General features: G+C 45.1%; 1 protein-coding gene across 9 annotated transcripts in view; it reads right to left on the reverse strand.

Moving 5' to 3' along the window:
• ERBB4 (erb-b2 receptor tyrosine kinase 4) overlaps nt 1-18,714 on the reverse strand; it is a 644,720-nt gene that overhangs the window by 388,592 nt on the left and 237,414 nt on the right. For all 9 annotated transcript variants that reach the window (XM_074829732.1, XM_074829729.1, XM_074829726.1 and 6 more), the window contains exon 2: nt 15,748-15,899. In XM_074829732.1, coding sequence (XP_074685833.1) covers nt 15,748-15,899 — 152 coding nt within the window. The remainder of the gene's footprint in view (nt 1-15,747; nt 15,900-18,714) is intronic.

An 18,714-nucleotide genomic window follows, 5' to 3' on the forward strand; every position in this document is an offset into this window, starting at 1 on the left:
AACTTAAAAAGCAGCAAAAACTGGGACTAATCTCACAATCTGAACACAGATTTGGAGAAAGGAGACCTGGTATGGGAGGAGCTGAGGTGCAGAAACGTAATCAAAATTATTTCTTTTTAAACTGAAATCTCAGGGAGTGTGTGAACTCTATTCAAAGTCATTTAAATAAACAGTAATTTTATAACTCCTGGCTGCGGCCTTAGGTGGCTCAGACATGTTTGTGCAAGTGTGCACAAACTACCTTATAATTGAAATGGTTTCCATACAGTGCTGAACTTTTTGCATTCATCTCATCAGGCCAATCGAGCTGAGGACACCAGCCCCAGCACTTATGAGTGCCGTTAAGGTCTCATGGAAACAGCTGCTCCATACCTCCCACTGTGGGGCATAAGAAACCACCCTTACAGCATTGTCCTCTCCCACTGCTCTGCCTAAGGAGAGACGGAAAACTTCCTAACACAGGTTGCTCTAAATGATACCTGAAAAATCCTTTTTCAGAAAATAAGTATACCTGTGGGTAGTTTACTCCTCCCTGGTGCACAAAAGCACGCAGGCATTGGCAACAGATCCGCAGCGGGATTTCTACTGTGCAAATCAGGTATCTTGTGCCGTTGTGATGGAAATCTAACAACAAGAAACAATATAAAAACCATCAAACCAGGTGCAAAACAGTTGGATGAAAGGGGATTTTACCTGCCTGGAGCCGTTCACTCTCCATCCAGCCCCTGGGGTGTGGGTGCCTGCGTTGCAGGACACAACTCAGTCCCCCCGATGGAAGACAGACCCTGTATGCCCAGCACACCTCTTTGTTCCCAGCAGCACCCTTGGGTTTCCTCACACAATTTTCCCAAGCAGCATGTTTCTAACGGAAGCTGGAGAAGGAAAAGGTGCCCAAAAGCGCACAGAGCCGAGCACACAGAAAAGCACCCACTCTCACCAGGAACACAGGCTTTAAACCTCTGTGTACTGAAATCATAATACTCAGGTAAATGCCATAAACCCAGTATTTCCCATAGATGCTAAATAAGCATTTTACTCCATCTCAGGAACACCAGAGAACATGACGCGAGTAGGGGGTTGAATGCTTGCAACAGAAAGAACTGGGGAACCTTCCAATGGTAACTGGTATACGATACCTGCATGGCTGCAACCCGTTAAGAGAAAAGCATATTTATTACCTTTTCTATTAAATAAAAACAACGCATTTTGGTCAAACACCAGGATTACAAAGACAAAGCAAAATGATATTTTAACATTTTACTAAAATTTGCTTTTCGAATACTTCCAGCCTTATTTAGTCCCACATCGCTCAGCTACACCTCCACCGACACAAGCTGAATCAATCCCAAAGCAGGCAACGGCAGTGCTGCTGCAAAAGATGAAAACATATTGATGCTGGTATAGATTTAAATGTGCTGGACCTACTCTGCCCAAGGAAATGTTGTCTTACCTACTAGGAACACCTGTAGCGATGCCATTATTTCATGATTTGGGGACTTCGCCGTGTCATCAGCATAGTCTAAGCGTGCATTGGCTGAGCACGCACCAGATCAATTTGCAAGGTGAGGGGGTGTCATTGCAAATGAAGCAAAATTTCTCAATTTCACTGGCCAGTAATGGAGAAATTTTTGATCAAAAGGCCATAATAATGTCAAGGAAAAGGATCACACAAAAACGCTTGCTTTGCAATGAGTGGATTTCCTTGCGCGCAAGGCTTCCCAACAGGCTCTAACCATATGTATTTGATTTTACATTTGATCAGTTTGAGTGATTTTGGTGTCACCTGACCAGGGACACTTACAGGCAGTGCAAGAAATAAATGACCTTTTAACCGCATTTTTTTCTTATATATGCATTGTTCTGCTAAAATAATTCACTGTATCCTAATGAAATGAGCACGACTCGCTCCAGGAATGAATGAATACTCACTCCTGGGTGATGGGTATTTATGTGCAGGGACAAAGGGTCTGTAATGGAAGATTTATCGTTAGTGCCTGAACCCGTTTTATCTTCATTTCACATGATACGAATGAACTGAGTGTTGTTTTGGGAGTATAATTGATCTATAGCTGAAACAAATCAGCTCCGCAACTAAGTGAGGAGATGAAGTGGTGGATAATCTGTAGTTTAAAACCAGCTGTTCTGCCGAGATCAAATGATTACTTTGGCACTGAAATGATTAGCTGACATGGGAGCGTGTTTCAGCATCCGCCATCATTACTGGGCACCGCTGCCGTAACCTCCGGCCATGCTGATGCCAGACACCAGAGCTAATTGACAGCATGGCTGGGATCAGCTCACCGTTTGCTAAATTGATGGACCTCACCTGGCCTCAATTACAAATATCAGCATTTTCAGGAAACAAACAGGCAGAGAAGGAGGATACCCAGGCACTAGTCAGATAACTGTGACTGCAACAAATGCCAGCAAAATGTTTTAGGTTTAAGCTGAGCAGCAGTCTCTGCTCTCTACAGTAGTTTTAACACAGCATAAATATTTGCAAATATTTTCCTCTTATTTCTCTCTGCTTGCACATCTCTGACAATTACTGAAAACTGTAATTCGTCCCATCCCTTTCTGCAGTGCCCTTCCATAGAGATTCCTGCAATGGCTGTTAATAGGTTTCCTCATTTTAGGCAAGGTACCACCGGCTCATGGAACATCACATGAATGGGACGGAAATGCAGGGAGTACACAGGTTTGCAGTTGTTTTTTCTTTTTCCTTAATCATCATCTGTACTTTCAACTACAAGAACCTTTTCCAAATAACCTGCAGATAACTGAGGTTGCACAGCAGATGAAACATAAACATGTTCACATAACCAGGCTGCAAAGACCGGCTGCCACAGCAGCAGGGATGTTCTGCATTGAACTCGTCGGCTCAGCGAGCAGGAGGGTAACCCATCTGCAGAGTGCACTTCCTTTCTTCTTCCTTTTACCTAAAAATTCACCAGACTCCAAAGAAATTCAAAATAGTATTTTAAAAATGACAGCAATCTGTAAGATCTGTTAGGTCAGGTTTTCCACACCCATATCAAAGCAAAACAGCTCCTTACAACAGAAATATTTTCTTCTAGTTGATCACTCAGTGGGTTTGAAAGGAAACCAGTAATGTCTTCTGCTTCCCAAAGAGGTTACCCCATGCTTTTGCAGAGACAGCCATGAATTCCCTGATGTTCATAATGGATTTTCCTTTCTTAAGCCTTCACTCCACACCACACTTCTGAAGGATGAACTGTCATTATTATTCCGGAGGTATGCATTACACAGGGTTGTTGCTTTGGACTTACAGCAGCAATATGACACATGCCTCACCATTCCTTTAACTCTCCTCTGCCCTTTGGCCCTTTCTAGAGGGGAAGCCGGTGAGTACAGAGCTGGGAGGTTGTTTTCAGAATCTCCCTTCCAAACTCAAGGCACGAGGGGTCCTTCTGTATATAAATCAACAATGCTGGTATGAAAAGGATTTAAAGCAATGATGTTCCATATCGCAAGCTTCCTCGCTTCGAGGCAGCAATATGCCTGCAGGTAGCCATGGGTGTCTGTGCGTTTCCTTGTTGGTGTTTCACAGGTTGTTCCCTGTAGCAAGACGCAGATACTTCCACCATCACCATGATTATCCAGAATTATAAAACAATTTATAATATTTTACAGCTCCTTTGCTGGCACTTCAGGATCTGAATAAATCCCAAACCATCAGAAATCAGAACGAGTGGTGACATCAGGCTCTGGCCACCATTCAAGCTCTTGGACCATTTGGTTACATCCATCCTATTGAGACTGAATGGCATTTACTTTGAGGGTGTCATCTCCATCTTGGGCTCATTAAGGTTGTTTTCCTAAAGCATGAGCATAAACTTTCTTAGAAGATGTATTTTTGATATAACTTCTCTCTCCAGTGAGCAACACTAAGCTATCGCTATTATTTTTCCTGCACAAAACAGTGCAGGTTTGTCAAAATCCACATGATATTTCTACTTTGTCTTTTGACATTTTCAAGTTTATTATGTTCAGCCAGTACCTCAAAGCACTTCATTCTTTCTCTCTGGTAGGACTAATAACCACCAAAGGGGGAAAAGAAACACTATGTGCTATTCAATACAGCATGCAGACACTATTACCCTCCTACTTAACTTTCAACACGAGTATTAAAAGTCAATGAGACCAGTTGCACTTAACCAGCTGCAGAAATACTGCCTTAAACTAGGTCCTCACCACTTGAACCAAAACCTCACGATTCCACCTTTCCGTGATGATGTTTGACACTGGGCACATCTCACCTGAGAAGTCAGTGGTACTTGATTTCACACCCCGTAGGGTTCAGCACTCAGAGCACTGTACAGCAACACGCACAACATGCAGCTAACAGACATATCCCTGCTGGCTGCTCATCAGGTTGGGCAAACCCATCCTCGATCCCAGAAAGATACATCCGCTATCACCCCCTGGCCAGCTCCAGTCTCTCTGGCTCCTCAGACCAGCCCCACACAGCAGAGCAGCTTTCACTAGGACACATTCTTCTAACACCCCCTTGACATGCTATTTTTGAGGTGGATGCCTAGGAAGGCCAACTTCTCCCTCTGCCACAGCCTTCCTGGGCACCTACACAGGATGCCTGCAAAACACACGTGGGGCCCAGCGCTAGTATCCAGTTTGGGGTGGAAGTGTTGCTGTTGCTGAATGCTGCAATCTGTGCAATTGTGCTGACATTTCTGAACTATAAAAGCCCTCCGGCAGGCATCTACAGAGGAAACCTTTAAAATTGATCCAGTTTAGCACAAAAACTGTTGGCTAAGCCTCCATCCATCCCTCTGCTCCTCCACCTCTTGACACAGCTTACAGCAAAAGACTTTGCTTTCCCTTTCATACGGCTTTTAACAGCAATTCAAGCCCATTGATCCAGGACTCTGAGTCAGTGTATTACAATGCAAGATTATTCAGCTCTCTGACAGTCAGTTTGTTTAATATCATTTTATTCCATAGTAAAATGGGATTGGAGGGAGGGAGGGCTAGAGGAAAAATTGGCAACGTATTGCCTAAATGCTCAGGAAAACAGAAGAATGTCACTCAAAGGAAATAAAATACTTCCACTTGGCGCAGGCTGCTATACCACAATTACTTATGTATACCTTCTCTGTGCCTCCCAACTTCAATCTCTGTTCCACAGAAAGGTTTGAGAGGGCAGGTGGACAAAGAGGAGAATAAATAAGCCTTAACGACATCTGAGCAAAGCTTGTCAGCGAGCAGTGTGAAACGGTGGAGTTTATGCCATCTCCTAGCTAGGGTTAAGACTGGGCTTAAAAACTCATTACACTCACCATTTACACCAAATAACCTTTCTTTCTATGGTTGGAAGAAAACTACTCATTTGCTTTATAACCTAATAAATCCATTTATAACTTAAAAGCATTTGCAACTAGGTTTTTTTCCTGTTGGTTAGTCTAACTTTACTCCATTGTTTGCTTTAGTCCAACTTCAATTAGGTCAACATTTCTAATTGCATTGGTAGGGGAGAGCTTTACATTTACAAGAGTAAGATCATTAACAGCATAAGGTGGTTGAAAGGAAGGGCGTAATTGGTTTCACACGCCTAGAGGGAAGATCAGCTTGTATAAGAAACAACACCTAATTAAGAAGGTTTGCACTGTTTTATTTTTAATAATGTCCTCCCTTCCACTACCAGTGGTTTTTTTAGTACCCATCACAGCAGCTTCTGGGTTCTGGCTTAGCCACATGTATTTTACCAACACGGAAGAGCTAACAGCATCAGACCCCTTCATGGACAGACAGAAGGAAGAGTCTGATGACACATTAAACAACAGGAAAATAAATAAATCAATAGGTTGTATTTAACAACAAAAAAAAAATAACAAGCCTAGACAGAGCCATGAAACTCAATAGCTGGTTTTGTTCACGTCAAGAATTTGACTCCTGATCTGTATTTTCGTTGGTGGCTAAGATTCAGTGCCCCAAGACCAGCTGGAAAGCACAACCAGTTTGTCAGACACTTGGCTGGCCGTGGACAGGTGAAGGTAGGTCATACAGTGGACAACACGAGGTGACAGCGCTGGCCCAGGAGCTACCCCAGACTGACATGGGGGAGGAGGTTCACCTGCACCTCAAAGATCCCCAGCAGATATTGCCCAAGGAGTAATGTGCTTCCACCAGCACATGCTGATCATGAAGGGAAGGGCTGGGGTCAGCATACGTCCCCAAACACAGCCCTGTATAGCAGGCTGCTAGGAAGGGAACAAGATCTGCGTCAGGAAGGAGGGGGAGAAAGGTCCTCCTGGCTATTACTGATGCTACATGACCAAAGTGCAGGAATATGTTCATTTTGCAGACTGCTCAACAGTTTTAGCAAAGAGCCCCCAGAGGTGTCCGTGATATTCCCAGGGTGATGGCAGACTTTGCCAGCTCCTCCAAATGCTTTCCCCTACCATTAAACATCCTCCACACACTAACCAGGCTGAACTGCCACCAATCAGTACCCATCCACTGCATTATCTCTGCCAAACCTGGAAAGCACTCCACCTGGAGCAGTGAACCCCGTGTGTCCTGGGCATATTTTTGGTACTGGGGCCTCTTACACCTCAAATGTCCCAGCAATGGGCCTGGGAAGGGGGTGGCAATACTGTTGAATGGCAAACATCACTTGCAGCCATGGATGGCACCCCATCACAAGCAGGAGTGCTCCCATGTTCACCTGGGCTTGCAGGCACCCCTGCAGCACCCAAAAGCTTCCAGAGGGGCTCGTGAGGTTCAGCAGGACCAGCAAGAAAGACAGACTGCTATCTCACGTTGTGGATGACCACCAGTGCAGCCCCCTGGGTGTGGGGGAGCCGCCCCACATCACCTCCCCAGCGCTCTTCTCAGCCTAATAAAGGGCAGCTTTGCTGCAACCACGAAAATGGGATAGCAAGCAAAAAGGGTATTACTGATCTTGAGCATGTGCATGGGTCTGGGTTACTCTGAATAATTTAGATCAGGCTTCTTTTATCTTTCTCCTGCTCCAGAGCTGCTACCGCTGCCATGCACATGAATCAGACAGGCTTCCCGGGAGGCTGGAGGTGGGTTGCCTCCCATACAATGGGAGCTGAAAGGGAAATACTAAGAGACAATTTTAAGAGACTCCTTAATCATCCTGGACTTCAAATCTTTACCTCTCATCTCCACGTGTGATACAGCTGAAGGAATCTTCCCACAACTGAAGGGGACACAGGCAGAGGCTGCGGGAGAGCTGGGGAAACTCTTGGCTGCTGCCAACACAATGGAGAGAGGAACGAAGCCCCAGGTTGGGGTCCATCCCCACATCCTCCTGGAGTCCCGGCAGGGGAGCCTCTCTGAACCACCTGTACGTGGGTGAGTGTGTGTCGGTGAAGGGCCTGTTGACACCACCTGCTAGTTGCTCCACACAGATGACAGCACTTGTTTTATACAGCAAATCGATCACAGGGATGTAGACACAAGGGAACGTGGCCGCTCCTGCCTCCAGCGGCTTTGGCAGCACTCCCGAGAGACAGCCCTGCGGCAGAGGGGACGTGAGGAGTGGCCTGGTGACATCCCCAGCAGGCCCAGGCTTCCCTGGAAAAGGGCATCATCTGCAGCCATCCTCTGTAACAACCTCCCGCCGCCCCGCCCCCCCCCCCCCCCCCCCCCCGCCAAAATGCTTTCGGGGGGGGGCGGGTCACACAGCACCTGGCACACAGAGAGGCAAAGGGCAGCTTTACAGTCCATCCCTGCACCAAAACAGAAACCTGCGTTTCTGCAGCACACAACTCTCCTCCTAAACACAAGTGGTTATTTCAGGCTGTATCTTTCATACGAAGCCACCAAAAATAATTGCTAAATTAATGGGGCAATAGCTAATGTACGTATATTTGGTTACAGCTTGGCAAACCCAGCTCGAGGATTAATTTAATTTAATTAAAAATTTAATTCAAGCAGAAGAGTATCAGCTTGCAGAGTCCTTAAGTTTTTCTCAGCTGAAAGCAAAGCCCCAACTCCATTGCAGAGCTGATCTGGGCTGCTTGCTGGTGTTGCATTGCTGTAGGGAAAGGGTGAAAGGGGAAAGAGGTTGCACAAGTGGGTTTTTCAGTTTATTCTAGGGAGAAGAGGTTGGTGTTGTGTATGGAAGAGAAAGGAGCCTCCTAGCCCAGTTATTCTGCCTGTTGCAATGCCCTGGACAGCTATAAAAATAAAAGAATAGGGCTGGGAAGAGTATAAAACCCAAGTCAAAAATGGCTGTGGGGAACTAGCAAAAGCATTAGCTGCTTGGAGAGATGAAGCTGCTGGGTTTGTAAACAACGTTTAAAAAAGGCCGTGCGAGAGCCAGACAGAAATAGCTGTGTGGCAAGTGAGGCCATGATGGCAGGGCAAGGAGAGGTGGGAGGTGGGCAGAGGGCTTGGGGTCACCCCGCACCGCTCTGCAGCTCCACCGAGGTCTGGAGAGAGGGAGCAGCCGCCGCAGCGCAGGGGCTGCACGGTGGGCGCAGGGCGGCTGACAGCTGCTCGGGATTATTTGCGTCCCCAAGTAGGCAAGCATGGCCGAGCGCAAGGGGGAAACCTTGGCAGAAAGACAGGGAGGCAGGCAGATGGGAGGCTGGCGGCTGTGCAGGCAGCTTTTCGCAGGGAAGAAAGGGGAGGTGTGAGCAGGGTCCCCATGCTGCCGCGTTGCATCTAGCAGAGGAGATGCACCAACAGCAGCTAGAGGCTTACACACCAGAGAAGCCTCGGCAGAGGTACGAATTGAGCAGGACCGTGACCTGTATCTACCAAAAATGGGTTGAAATCAGACATGCTGTTGAAAAGGGGGTTCTGAGCATCTGTGGAAGGGAAGCACAGAGGCTGCTAAGGGCATTCTGTGGAGCTCCAAGGACATACTTGCGTGTCAGACACCTGACTGGGACAGAACAGGAAAGCAGGCACTGCAAAGACATGGGTGCTGTCCTATCAGCATATCTCTGAAGTGCTAAGGCTTGGACAATAGGCCCAAGTCAGAGTTGACCTATAGATGAATCCTGAATATTTTATAATTGATAACCATTATGCTAATAGATATTTTACTAAGTTATACCAAACCACCTATTCTGATGTAAAAAGTGGAAGTATTGAAGCCTGAACAACAGGCCCTGAGCTGAAGCTGCTAACTCAGTATGCAACCATTAGTGAAATACGTATGGAAGATGTAGCTATCTTGAATGTATATTTATCTTTCTTTGTGTGTAGATGAAATAACAGGGTCATGGAGACAGTTGTCTGGCACTGTGGCCTGATGTGAGACCTTATGCATAATCCAACTAGATAAGCAGAGAAACTCCCTTAGCTTCTCCCCTGAGCCCTGGCCAGGCTCTGGGGGAATCTAATGTGAGATTGAAACCAGATATTTCCGCTTAAAACAAAGGTGCCAGCTATTCTGGCTTGCTGATTTTTGGTATATAAGGCTGGACCCACTTGCAGTGACTCTGGAAGCCTCACCTATGGGTGGACGCACCGCGTAGGATTTCCCACTTGCCAGGACTGGCTCTCCAAATCCTCGCTGTAACCGGGGCTCCCCAGCAACTGCGGATCTGGATGATGGTAACATATGCAAGTGGTGATGGATCTTTCTTAATTACTGTTCTCCCTCTCAGGTAGTAATGATTTGATGCATTACCCTGTATTTTCCTATTTGTTTAAGTGCACTGTTCTGTCTTTTCTTGCTGTATGTTTTCTGTATTATTCTATTAGATTATTTAGTTATTTCTACTAAAATACGCCTGCTCTTTTCACTCTGGTGTCTTGAGTTTAATTGGTATCCCTAATCAGCAAAACAATCTCAAAAGGAAAAAGCAACAGAAGCACAAAAATAACGTGATGCCTCTAAACATATTTATGCCAGAAAGCACAGGATACCTTTTACCTACCAGCCAGGAGGCTCTAGGAGTGGTGGGGTTGAGATGGAGCTGGGTGAGATTATGTTAGGGACTGCGTGGCATGCGATATTTGTCTTTGCTAGCAGGGACCAGGCATCAACCACCCAGGTACTGTCCCACACATCAAGGGATGAGGGCAACGTGAACATCAATTACCATAATAGTGCCTGGCACTTAGCTACTCACAGTGGCTGCAGCATGGGCTTCCCACTTCACTACCTGCTTCTCAACACAGGACAGGTCTGGAAGACCCTGCAAATCCATGCGTTCCTCACCTTGGCAATCAATAATCATGGTCATTCTAAAACCAGTTTAAACCGCTGGGATTATTTTAAGCTACTGACTCTGCAAAAGCAATGGGAAATGGCAGAAGCAGCTGTTCTCCTGAAGGAGAGCTGTATCACACATGCTTTTTGCAGTTAGCCTCTGCTCCCACTCCACCCTCTAAGTTTGGGATCTAACTCACTTTAGACATGGCTCGGGTTCATCCAACACAGTTGGCGGCTGATCACAGCCGGCCTAAAACAGTTTTGTCAATGCCAGAAGCATGGCCTGGCACGCTGTTGGCCTCTTATAACCCACCCAGAACAGCAGTTGCTTTTATTGCCATGGACACTCTAGCCAGGTTTATGCATCAAGCTGGAGGTAGCTTCTTTCCACCTGGATTTGTGTGGCACAAACAGTCCTGCTCCTCACACCGCTGCTGACACATCATTCGGCTCCATGTGCTTTGTTTTCTAATGGGTAAGGTGAAGGGTGAGGGTGGGGGGCAGGTGCCAATTACAAATAAATACATACATATATTTGATTTCCAGGTCTGTAATTACCTGGAGGTTGCTTTGCCTCTTGCCAGCCAAGGACATGTGCTGGCAAGGCTCTCCTGATGCAACCCACTGCAGGACAAATGCTACAGGGCAGCTTTGCATAGCGAACCCTTCCCAAATCCCCTTGCTGGTGTAGGGACGGATTGCAATGCTTTCCAAGCACTTCTGGGCAACCCCCCCTCCACATAGGCATAGCCACCCTGCAGCCTCTCTTTCTGGGGGACTCCCAACAGTCACTACTCCACATTTCACTCCCTTTTTGCTGAGCTGGGACCTTACTGAAGCCTGTCAGTTTTCAGGAATTAAGATACCATTCTGCGGCAGAAGAGGATGCAGGGCTATGCTGCCAGGCCTTCAGGAGCTATACGTATCATCAGAGTGATCTGCCGAGCAAACTGGACAAGGCAACACCTTCCTGTCTCTGTGCTCCCCTTCCTCACACAGCTGTTCAGACTGCAGGCTCTCTCCATGACCACGTCTCCACTGAGCTCTGCCTCTGGAGCTTTAAGAAGGGTCTGTTTAGACCCATTTTGCTATAAAAGCTTCAAAAAGTTACTTTTTTTCTAAACCAGAAACAGCTCCAAATGCCACGGGGACAGGCAGCATGGTTTGCAACCAACTCTTCCTGTGGCTGCTCTGGCAGTCCTCCCCCTTCAGAGGAATCTGTCGACCCAGTCTTCCTCCAAGACTATAACACAACCAGAAGCAAATACATATAAAACCTAAACCCCCAAATTCTATCCACCAAAGTATAAATGTGATTGTAAGGAAAGTGGTAAGTACAGGCTGGCTCAGGTTTTCACCGAGCACGCAGTTCTGCGCACTGACAAAGGGAAGATGGGGCTATACATCTTTGCAGTAACTGCAGCGGCTGTAAAGCTGCCCACCACAAAACGCCCACCCTGTTAAATGGCATGCAGATAGCTGCCAACATAACTGTGGCTGAGGGTGCTACAGAGGCACTATAGAGGTAAATGAAAAAAGAATTTATAAAGCAGTGTTAGATCATTTTCGAAGGCTGTTGATTGTGGTTAGAAATAAGTTTCATTATCATTTCAGAGAATTATTGCAGAGAAAAGCATAGAACTTTGGTCATGTCTTCAAAAATAAATAATCTGAATTGGTTAAATAAAATCCAAGCACGAGAAGACAATTTACTGACTGTGAATTGCTAAAAGCTTGGGGATTAGTCAAAGAAAACTCTCGTTTACCAAATGTGTTTAACAGAACAAGAGTGCTTGCAGAAGATTGTTTTGTGGTATACTAATTGTGTATTTTATTTTGAAAATTGAATACAGAGATGCTATTAAGAAATAAGAACTGTCCACAATATAAACTGTCAGCTTTGCCAAGTGAAACTAAAATTGGTTCCCATTTCTGAAATCAGGCGTTTGCAATATGAACTAGTGCACAATCTGAGCTTTTCTCAACCAGCTTATCTAGTTCCGCGGAGCAAGTCCTAGCACAAAATCCTGGCCCGTGTAATTAGTTGAAGTATGCCAGTGTGTTGGGAAGCAGTGGAATAAGGAACCTGACCTCTTCCCACCGTCACTGTCAACTTGCTGGGTGAGCCTGAACATGCAACAGGGACAAGGGAGCTCTCAGGGCCTGTTGTCCACCCAATTATTTGTCCTGCCCAGTTCAATTGTGCTCTTGGAAACCTTAAGTGCTTTTCCCTGCTGCAGCCTATGCCAGTGGAGAGTGTGCCTCAGCCGCAAAAGGGAGGTGCTACTCCAGCAGCAATGCGGTACGTTAACCTAAGCCTCGTTTCATTGCTGAAGCTTGCAATGGTGGGACTGAATTACCCCGGAGTACATTTTCTGTGGGAAGCTTGAGCCTCAGAAGAATAACAAAGAAAACCAGCTATCAGCCCACAGTCAGAAACATCTTGCCTTTTCCAGCACTCGGGCTTAGACACATTTTTTTCCTCCTACCAAGTGCTCCTTTCCTTTGCCAGGACTCACGGTGCAGGGAAGCACCAAGCAGCAGGAACAGAGCTAATGGAGCTGGAGGGTAGCACACACAGAGGACAACTTCACATTGCAATTGCTCACCCTTGTTTTGGTCACCTACGGGCAAGCAATAACACAACCAGAAGCAAAAATAAAATACATAAAACTATACCAGCAGATTGGCGGTACTGTTCCGCACACATATGAAAATGCTAGGAAAAAAACATTAGTATATGCAATCCCTTCTTAGATGAATGGAGCTCCTCATGACCCCAAAGCCATGCACTCGCTTGCAGGCCTGGAAGTTTAAGTGGTTGAGCATTTCATTCAGGTGATAGGCAGCCCTTTTTAGTCTTAATCAGCAGATATCCAGAGAGCTAACTCATAGACATAAAGCAAATCTACTTAGGGAATAAATGTCTAAATAAATATGAGAGATGAGATGCTGATCTTTTAATGTTCCTCTGCAGGGTAAATAGAATTATGGGGGTTTTTCACTTCAATTCATTTATGGTATTAGTTTATTATTGCATGATAAAAAGGCTCAGCCTGCCTAGCTCACTAGGTCTTCCCTCTGTTCTGGAGTGAGAGGCTGCCCAGCTAAGCTGAGCACTAACGAGAAGGCAGTCGGGTGGCACGCAAAGCCACAGTACTCATCAGCCGGGCATACAGGTAACGCAGGGGTACGTCAACTGCCTACCTGAAGTCCCTTTGGTGGAGAAAGTGGGCAATTATTGAAACAGAGAATAAGGAAAATTGGAGCAGGCTAGAGGAGCATCATCTTGCATGACGAGTTCACCATATTTAAGTCTGAGACAAATAGCCTTTCTTTTAGCTATCTCCCATCTGCCACCTTCATTCGGCCATTAAAACCATTTTTAAAATGATAAAACAAGTAATACTGCCTAACTAATGAATGTCGAATTATCAGCGTAAATATGCCAACATTTATTTATTTATTTGCCTCACCAAGAACATGTTCTCCTCTGTTTGGTTTTCTATTTTAATGACTACAATTTATCATATTAACTAGACTTCCAGTTTGCTGCGTTTTGTTTCAAGTTCTGTTTTTTGCTGAGACATCTGCGAGAGGGCAGTCTCAGGTAAGAGAAGTAATAAAACTAATAAAAAAGCAATAGTAACTGTCACCAGAAAGACAGAACCACCTTCGTTTACAGCACAGGGCCCTTCTTTCTTCCTCTCATTTGCTTATTTTACTGCCCACTTTCTGCCAATATTTTACTCTGCTTATAGCAGCTCTCCACAAGGAACGTTAATTCCCTAATCTCCAAATAATTTGCTTTCCCTACCTACCAGCAGCAGCGTAAGGAGGAAGGAAAGCCAAAGCGGGAGAACCATCCGTGATGAATTCAAGCCATGCATGATGGCCCAGTCGGGGGTTTCAGAAGGCATTTGAAACTCCAGCAATGCCCGAATTGATGCGGGGATCCTGCCCACGCAGGAGGTAACTATCTGCCGCCTGTCTCACACAGTGGGAAACGTTAGTCCAGCTGCACCAAGGCTATATATTTCACAGCACAAGCATATGTGTTTTTCCCACCTGTCACAACTGTGAAATGTATAGATAGCATTTACTTCCTAGGCATTCGTCAGTCAAATTAACAGGCAACCTGTTAGTCTGAGTGCAATTAGCACCCCAAACTTTACTCCAGGCATACTCGGTAGCTGAATTTTGCTTGCAGATCTTTTAGCAGCTTAGTGTAGGCTTTGAGTAAATATAAGCCAACGTATAGAGTGGAAATCCCGTGAAATCCCCAACAAATTTAACATGAAGCAAAGCTAAACACGCTCTTGGAGAATCTGCTTTGCCTTTGTTAGAACTTGTAATGGAAAGTTCACATTTTTACAAACTGAAATTGAGCACTAGGTTCACCCAAGACCCAGCAAACCAAACAACTGAGTGTAACACAACCTGCTGGGGCTGACTCCTGCCGCCCTCTTCCTGTTGCCGGATTTAAATTTCCCCGCTCCCGCTACGTGCTTTTTATGAAAATGCCAGTTAGATACAGACACACATCTTGAAACATGACATTAGCACTTCGCATACGTACATGCAAGCGATGCCATATGATACGGACAGTATAAACCCTATCTGTGTCATGGCTTGACTTCTTCTGTTGGAGAGTATGTCCAGCACAGCCTGCAACCACACCACCACGGGCTGCCTTTTCTACTATGCTCCTCACAGCTACATACCAGTTTCTTCCATGTTGCAGCCACATCATCTGCAGCATCCACAGGTGTCCACCTGAGTGCACTGGATCACTCCTTTACTGGGATATTTCTTCAAACATAATTAGTTTTAGAATGCCAAATAACGACAGGCATTCACCTTTCCCCTCCTTGTGGTTGCTAGCACGTTAACAGGAAATGTACAAACCACACTGACACGTTCCTTCACAAACCCAAAAGCACGATATTTACTCAAGGTGCAAGAAAGGCGGAGGGAGCGCACAACCCAGGCTCCACAGTGGCAGGACAGCCTTCATCTATCACAAACTTCCCCTGGATGCTGGAGGTTCAATTAGGCTCATAAGTCCAGTCTTGTACACGAAAGGGGGTTTACGTTCATTCAGAAATCACTTTTTTTTCCATTTTCTTAAATGCTCCACAAACATTGCCCAGAGTTCTTCCCTTGCTTAGTCTATCAATCAGTCCATGTATAGCATTTTACTAGAATTAGCTTCTCCAAGCCTCCGGTGCTTATCTGCACAATTCTCTGACCTTCCTAAACCCTACCTTACCTGATCCATACCTGCTGGCAACACACAGTGATAGAGACCTGCAAGGTATCGTTTTTCTGCGTAGTGACATGGCTTTCTCCCCGGAGTCCTGGATAAATCTAAACGACACATACTCAGAGCACCTGTCACTGCAATGACATTGCTCTTGTTTCTCTGCACATCTGTGACATTTTATTATCCTCTTATATTGCAGTGGAGCTGGTGGGAAAGAGACCTGCCCTTCTCAGCCCCACACCCGTAGCTACTCTCTTAAACACAGAAGACAGAGGGAAGGAAAAAGAAGATTGCTTACCCGCAGGAAGGAGAGGTCTCGGTTGTGCTCAATGCTGGTGATTTCCAGGTTGCCCATAACTACCTCACAGTTCTCATAGTACTTGCGCAGGGCCCGATACTGCTGCTCCAGGTCAGAGAGGGAGCTCAGCTTGTTCTCTGTGCCGGCACACACTGCAAGAAACCACAGGGCAAACAATCAGGATGAGTGTGGAAGAGGAGCATAGGAGCAAAGAAGGAAGTAAAGTTTGCATACAGGGATATGGGTAATTGTAACAAAAATCCTGAATTATTCACAGGATTGAGTCGTTCAAAAAAAACCCCAGCACAAGTTATTTGAATATCAGCAGTAGAGACAGGAAAGTACAAATACGATCCATGACCATCTCAGCAATTTAAACACATCTCACCAAACAGAATGAAGTGCTGGTTATTACCACCAGATGCAAAAAGGCTGAAAATGCAGAAATGCAGGAAAAATGCAAAACCAGTTGACCCCAGCACCTAAAGGGCCAAACCCAGGTCTCAGCGAAGTCCCTACTAGTTCTGCCAATGACAGAATCGGACACTGAACAGAGATGTGCCAATCACAGACTAAAGGTCGCAAGGCTGGAGAGACCTGTACATCCAAGCTGACCTGGGTAATCCAACATTACCCCTATTCAGCTGATGCTCAGAACAGTCTGTCGGACAAGGGAAGAACAACCTGACCAGAAGGCTTATACCCAACATTGTTTTCCCCATCACCTTCCTTAAGACCCCAGCTCTTCCCAGCTTTGCACAATTAGATAGGAGAAAGACAAAACCCACATCGTCTTTCCACAAGTCACCAGACTGAATGTACAGTGGAGATGTGTCAGATGAGTTAGGAAACACCATCCTAATACAGCTAGTTTTCAGAAGGTGCCCTTTAATATTATACTACTCTGTTCTAAATTTTGAAGTGTGTTTCAAAGCTACTGCACAATAACAGTTCAGCTCAGTCTATTAGCTTGCCGTGCATCAAGCAATGACAAAAACGAATGCGGGAAAGAAACACAGAAGCAGCGTTTTACAACAGCAGTTCTTCACGCAGCTCTGAGCCTGCCAGGACAGCAATGCTACTTAAATGGTCAAGTGTGAGTCTGGGCCTTTTTTTTTTTTTTGCATGCACTTACTTTTCCTCTTTACCAACAGTTTGTGGGTTGTTGTTATCTGTGAGAAAATGAATCTGAATATATCCAAACTTTTGAAATGGGCGTTATATTATGCAAAACATGAGCCAGACCAGAATGGCATTTCTGGAGCCATTCCCACTCCTGGATTAGATCAATACAAACAAAACTCTCCATTACTGGAGGCATAATCAGTAAAATTGGCTAAAATATGCTCTTTTGAATGATGCGGGTCCTTTTTATAAATATCAAAAGTAATTAGGTTTTTGAGTACTACTATTATTGACTGTTTACTTACTACATCTATTCCCCCCCCCCTCCTTTTTTTTTTTTTTAATAGAAATGGGAACAATTCTCATCTCTGTCTTCTGCTGCGGTCTCTCTGCTGCACAGCAATCTGCTCTTGTGCCAGGGCACTTCAAGCTTCAAGCAGCTTCTTGGTGTAGGGCTTCAGGAGGCAGACAGAAACCCATAAACTGCTCAAAGTTTTCTCCCAGGGAAACTCCCTCTGCCCTAAAAACAGCAACAGAAATCTGTTCCTCCTGAACCTTAACTCCCCACCAGGGAGGGATAGCAAGGGCTGGTTTCATTGCCAGCCATTCACAGGATGAAGGTTTTATCAGATCACTTTCAGGTTTTGTGTTTCCAGGGGCCAAAGAGCATGGACCTAAGATGAACAGGCACTACATAGGATTGCTTTTTCCAAATATGCATTTGGTCTAGTTACAAAATTTCTTTTGGTAAGGGATGTGATTTTTTTTTCTTTCTTTCTATGACCTGGTAAAGGTAAAATTTCAAGGTCTTTGCTAAGTTTAAAAACTTACTACCACCTCATTTCAAGGATGAACATTTTAAAGCATGAACATTCCCATTCTGAAACTTTTCTTGTAAACCCCTACCACTTAGAGTAAAACATATCTAAACAAGATTTTGTTTATAATATTTTTAATAGTAATTTTGGGGGTTTTCCAAGATGGAAAGACATGGTCCCACTGGGACCTGACGTACCTCTGCTGGACTGGGAACACCTGGAAGGATTAACCACTACTGCTAGGGGATGGCACATCTTTCTTTTTGAAATACAAAGCCCTGTCTTCGATCATATTTAGAGCTTTATTCAGAACAACCTCGAGATCTGCTGTACAAGCATCTCCACCCTTTAGGGAGATGCACGCCTGTCCCTGTCAGAAGATGTCTAAAAATGTTTGCTACCAATTACAAAATCAGTTAGTTTGCTTCTTCCTTAAACGCAGCAGCATCTATAACAAGATTGACTGTGTTTCCAGCTGAATAAGTATTATTCTGTCTTAAGGCTCCTGAGGACTAATAAATAATTTCTGTTCCATTTCACAATCGGTGCTAAGGATCAACATAGCTCAGAAAACAATTCCAGCAGCTCAGCTAATAAAGCTACATGCTGCAACACTGATATTTCATGTTGCACACCCATTAAATGTTTCCCAAAAGCTAATTTAGCCATTTGTTGCTGTAAGGAGGCAGAACACCTGGAGCCTGCTCTTGCAAGAGGATTCAACAGGAGCGAAGCCAGCCTAGACATAAGCCAGGGCTGCAGGTTTTCTTTGAGTAAGATTAATTTTGTACAATCAAACCACTGCAGTAACTACTCCCAGCTTTTGATATTGCTATGAAATCAATTCTGTCAGATGAATAAAATCTTAAAAGCAAATTTAGAAGAAATCATGTTGATCCTTTAAATTTATCTCATAGTAAGTCCAAGCATTTAATTTCTGTCTTAAAAAAAGAAATCCCCGTTTCTGCTACGCAAAACATCTCCTTGTCTCAGCTCACACCTGGGCCTCTACTGTATGCCTGAT

This window comes from Strix aluco, chromosome 6 (assembly GCF_031877795.1).
Source record: "Strix aluco isolate bStrAlu1 chromosome 6, bStrAlu1.hap1, whole genome shotgun sequence".
Taxonomy (NCBI): domain Eukaryota; kingdom Metazoa; phylum Chordata; class Aves; order Strigiformes; family Strigidae; genus Strix; species Strix aluco.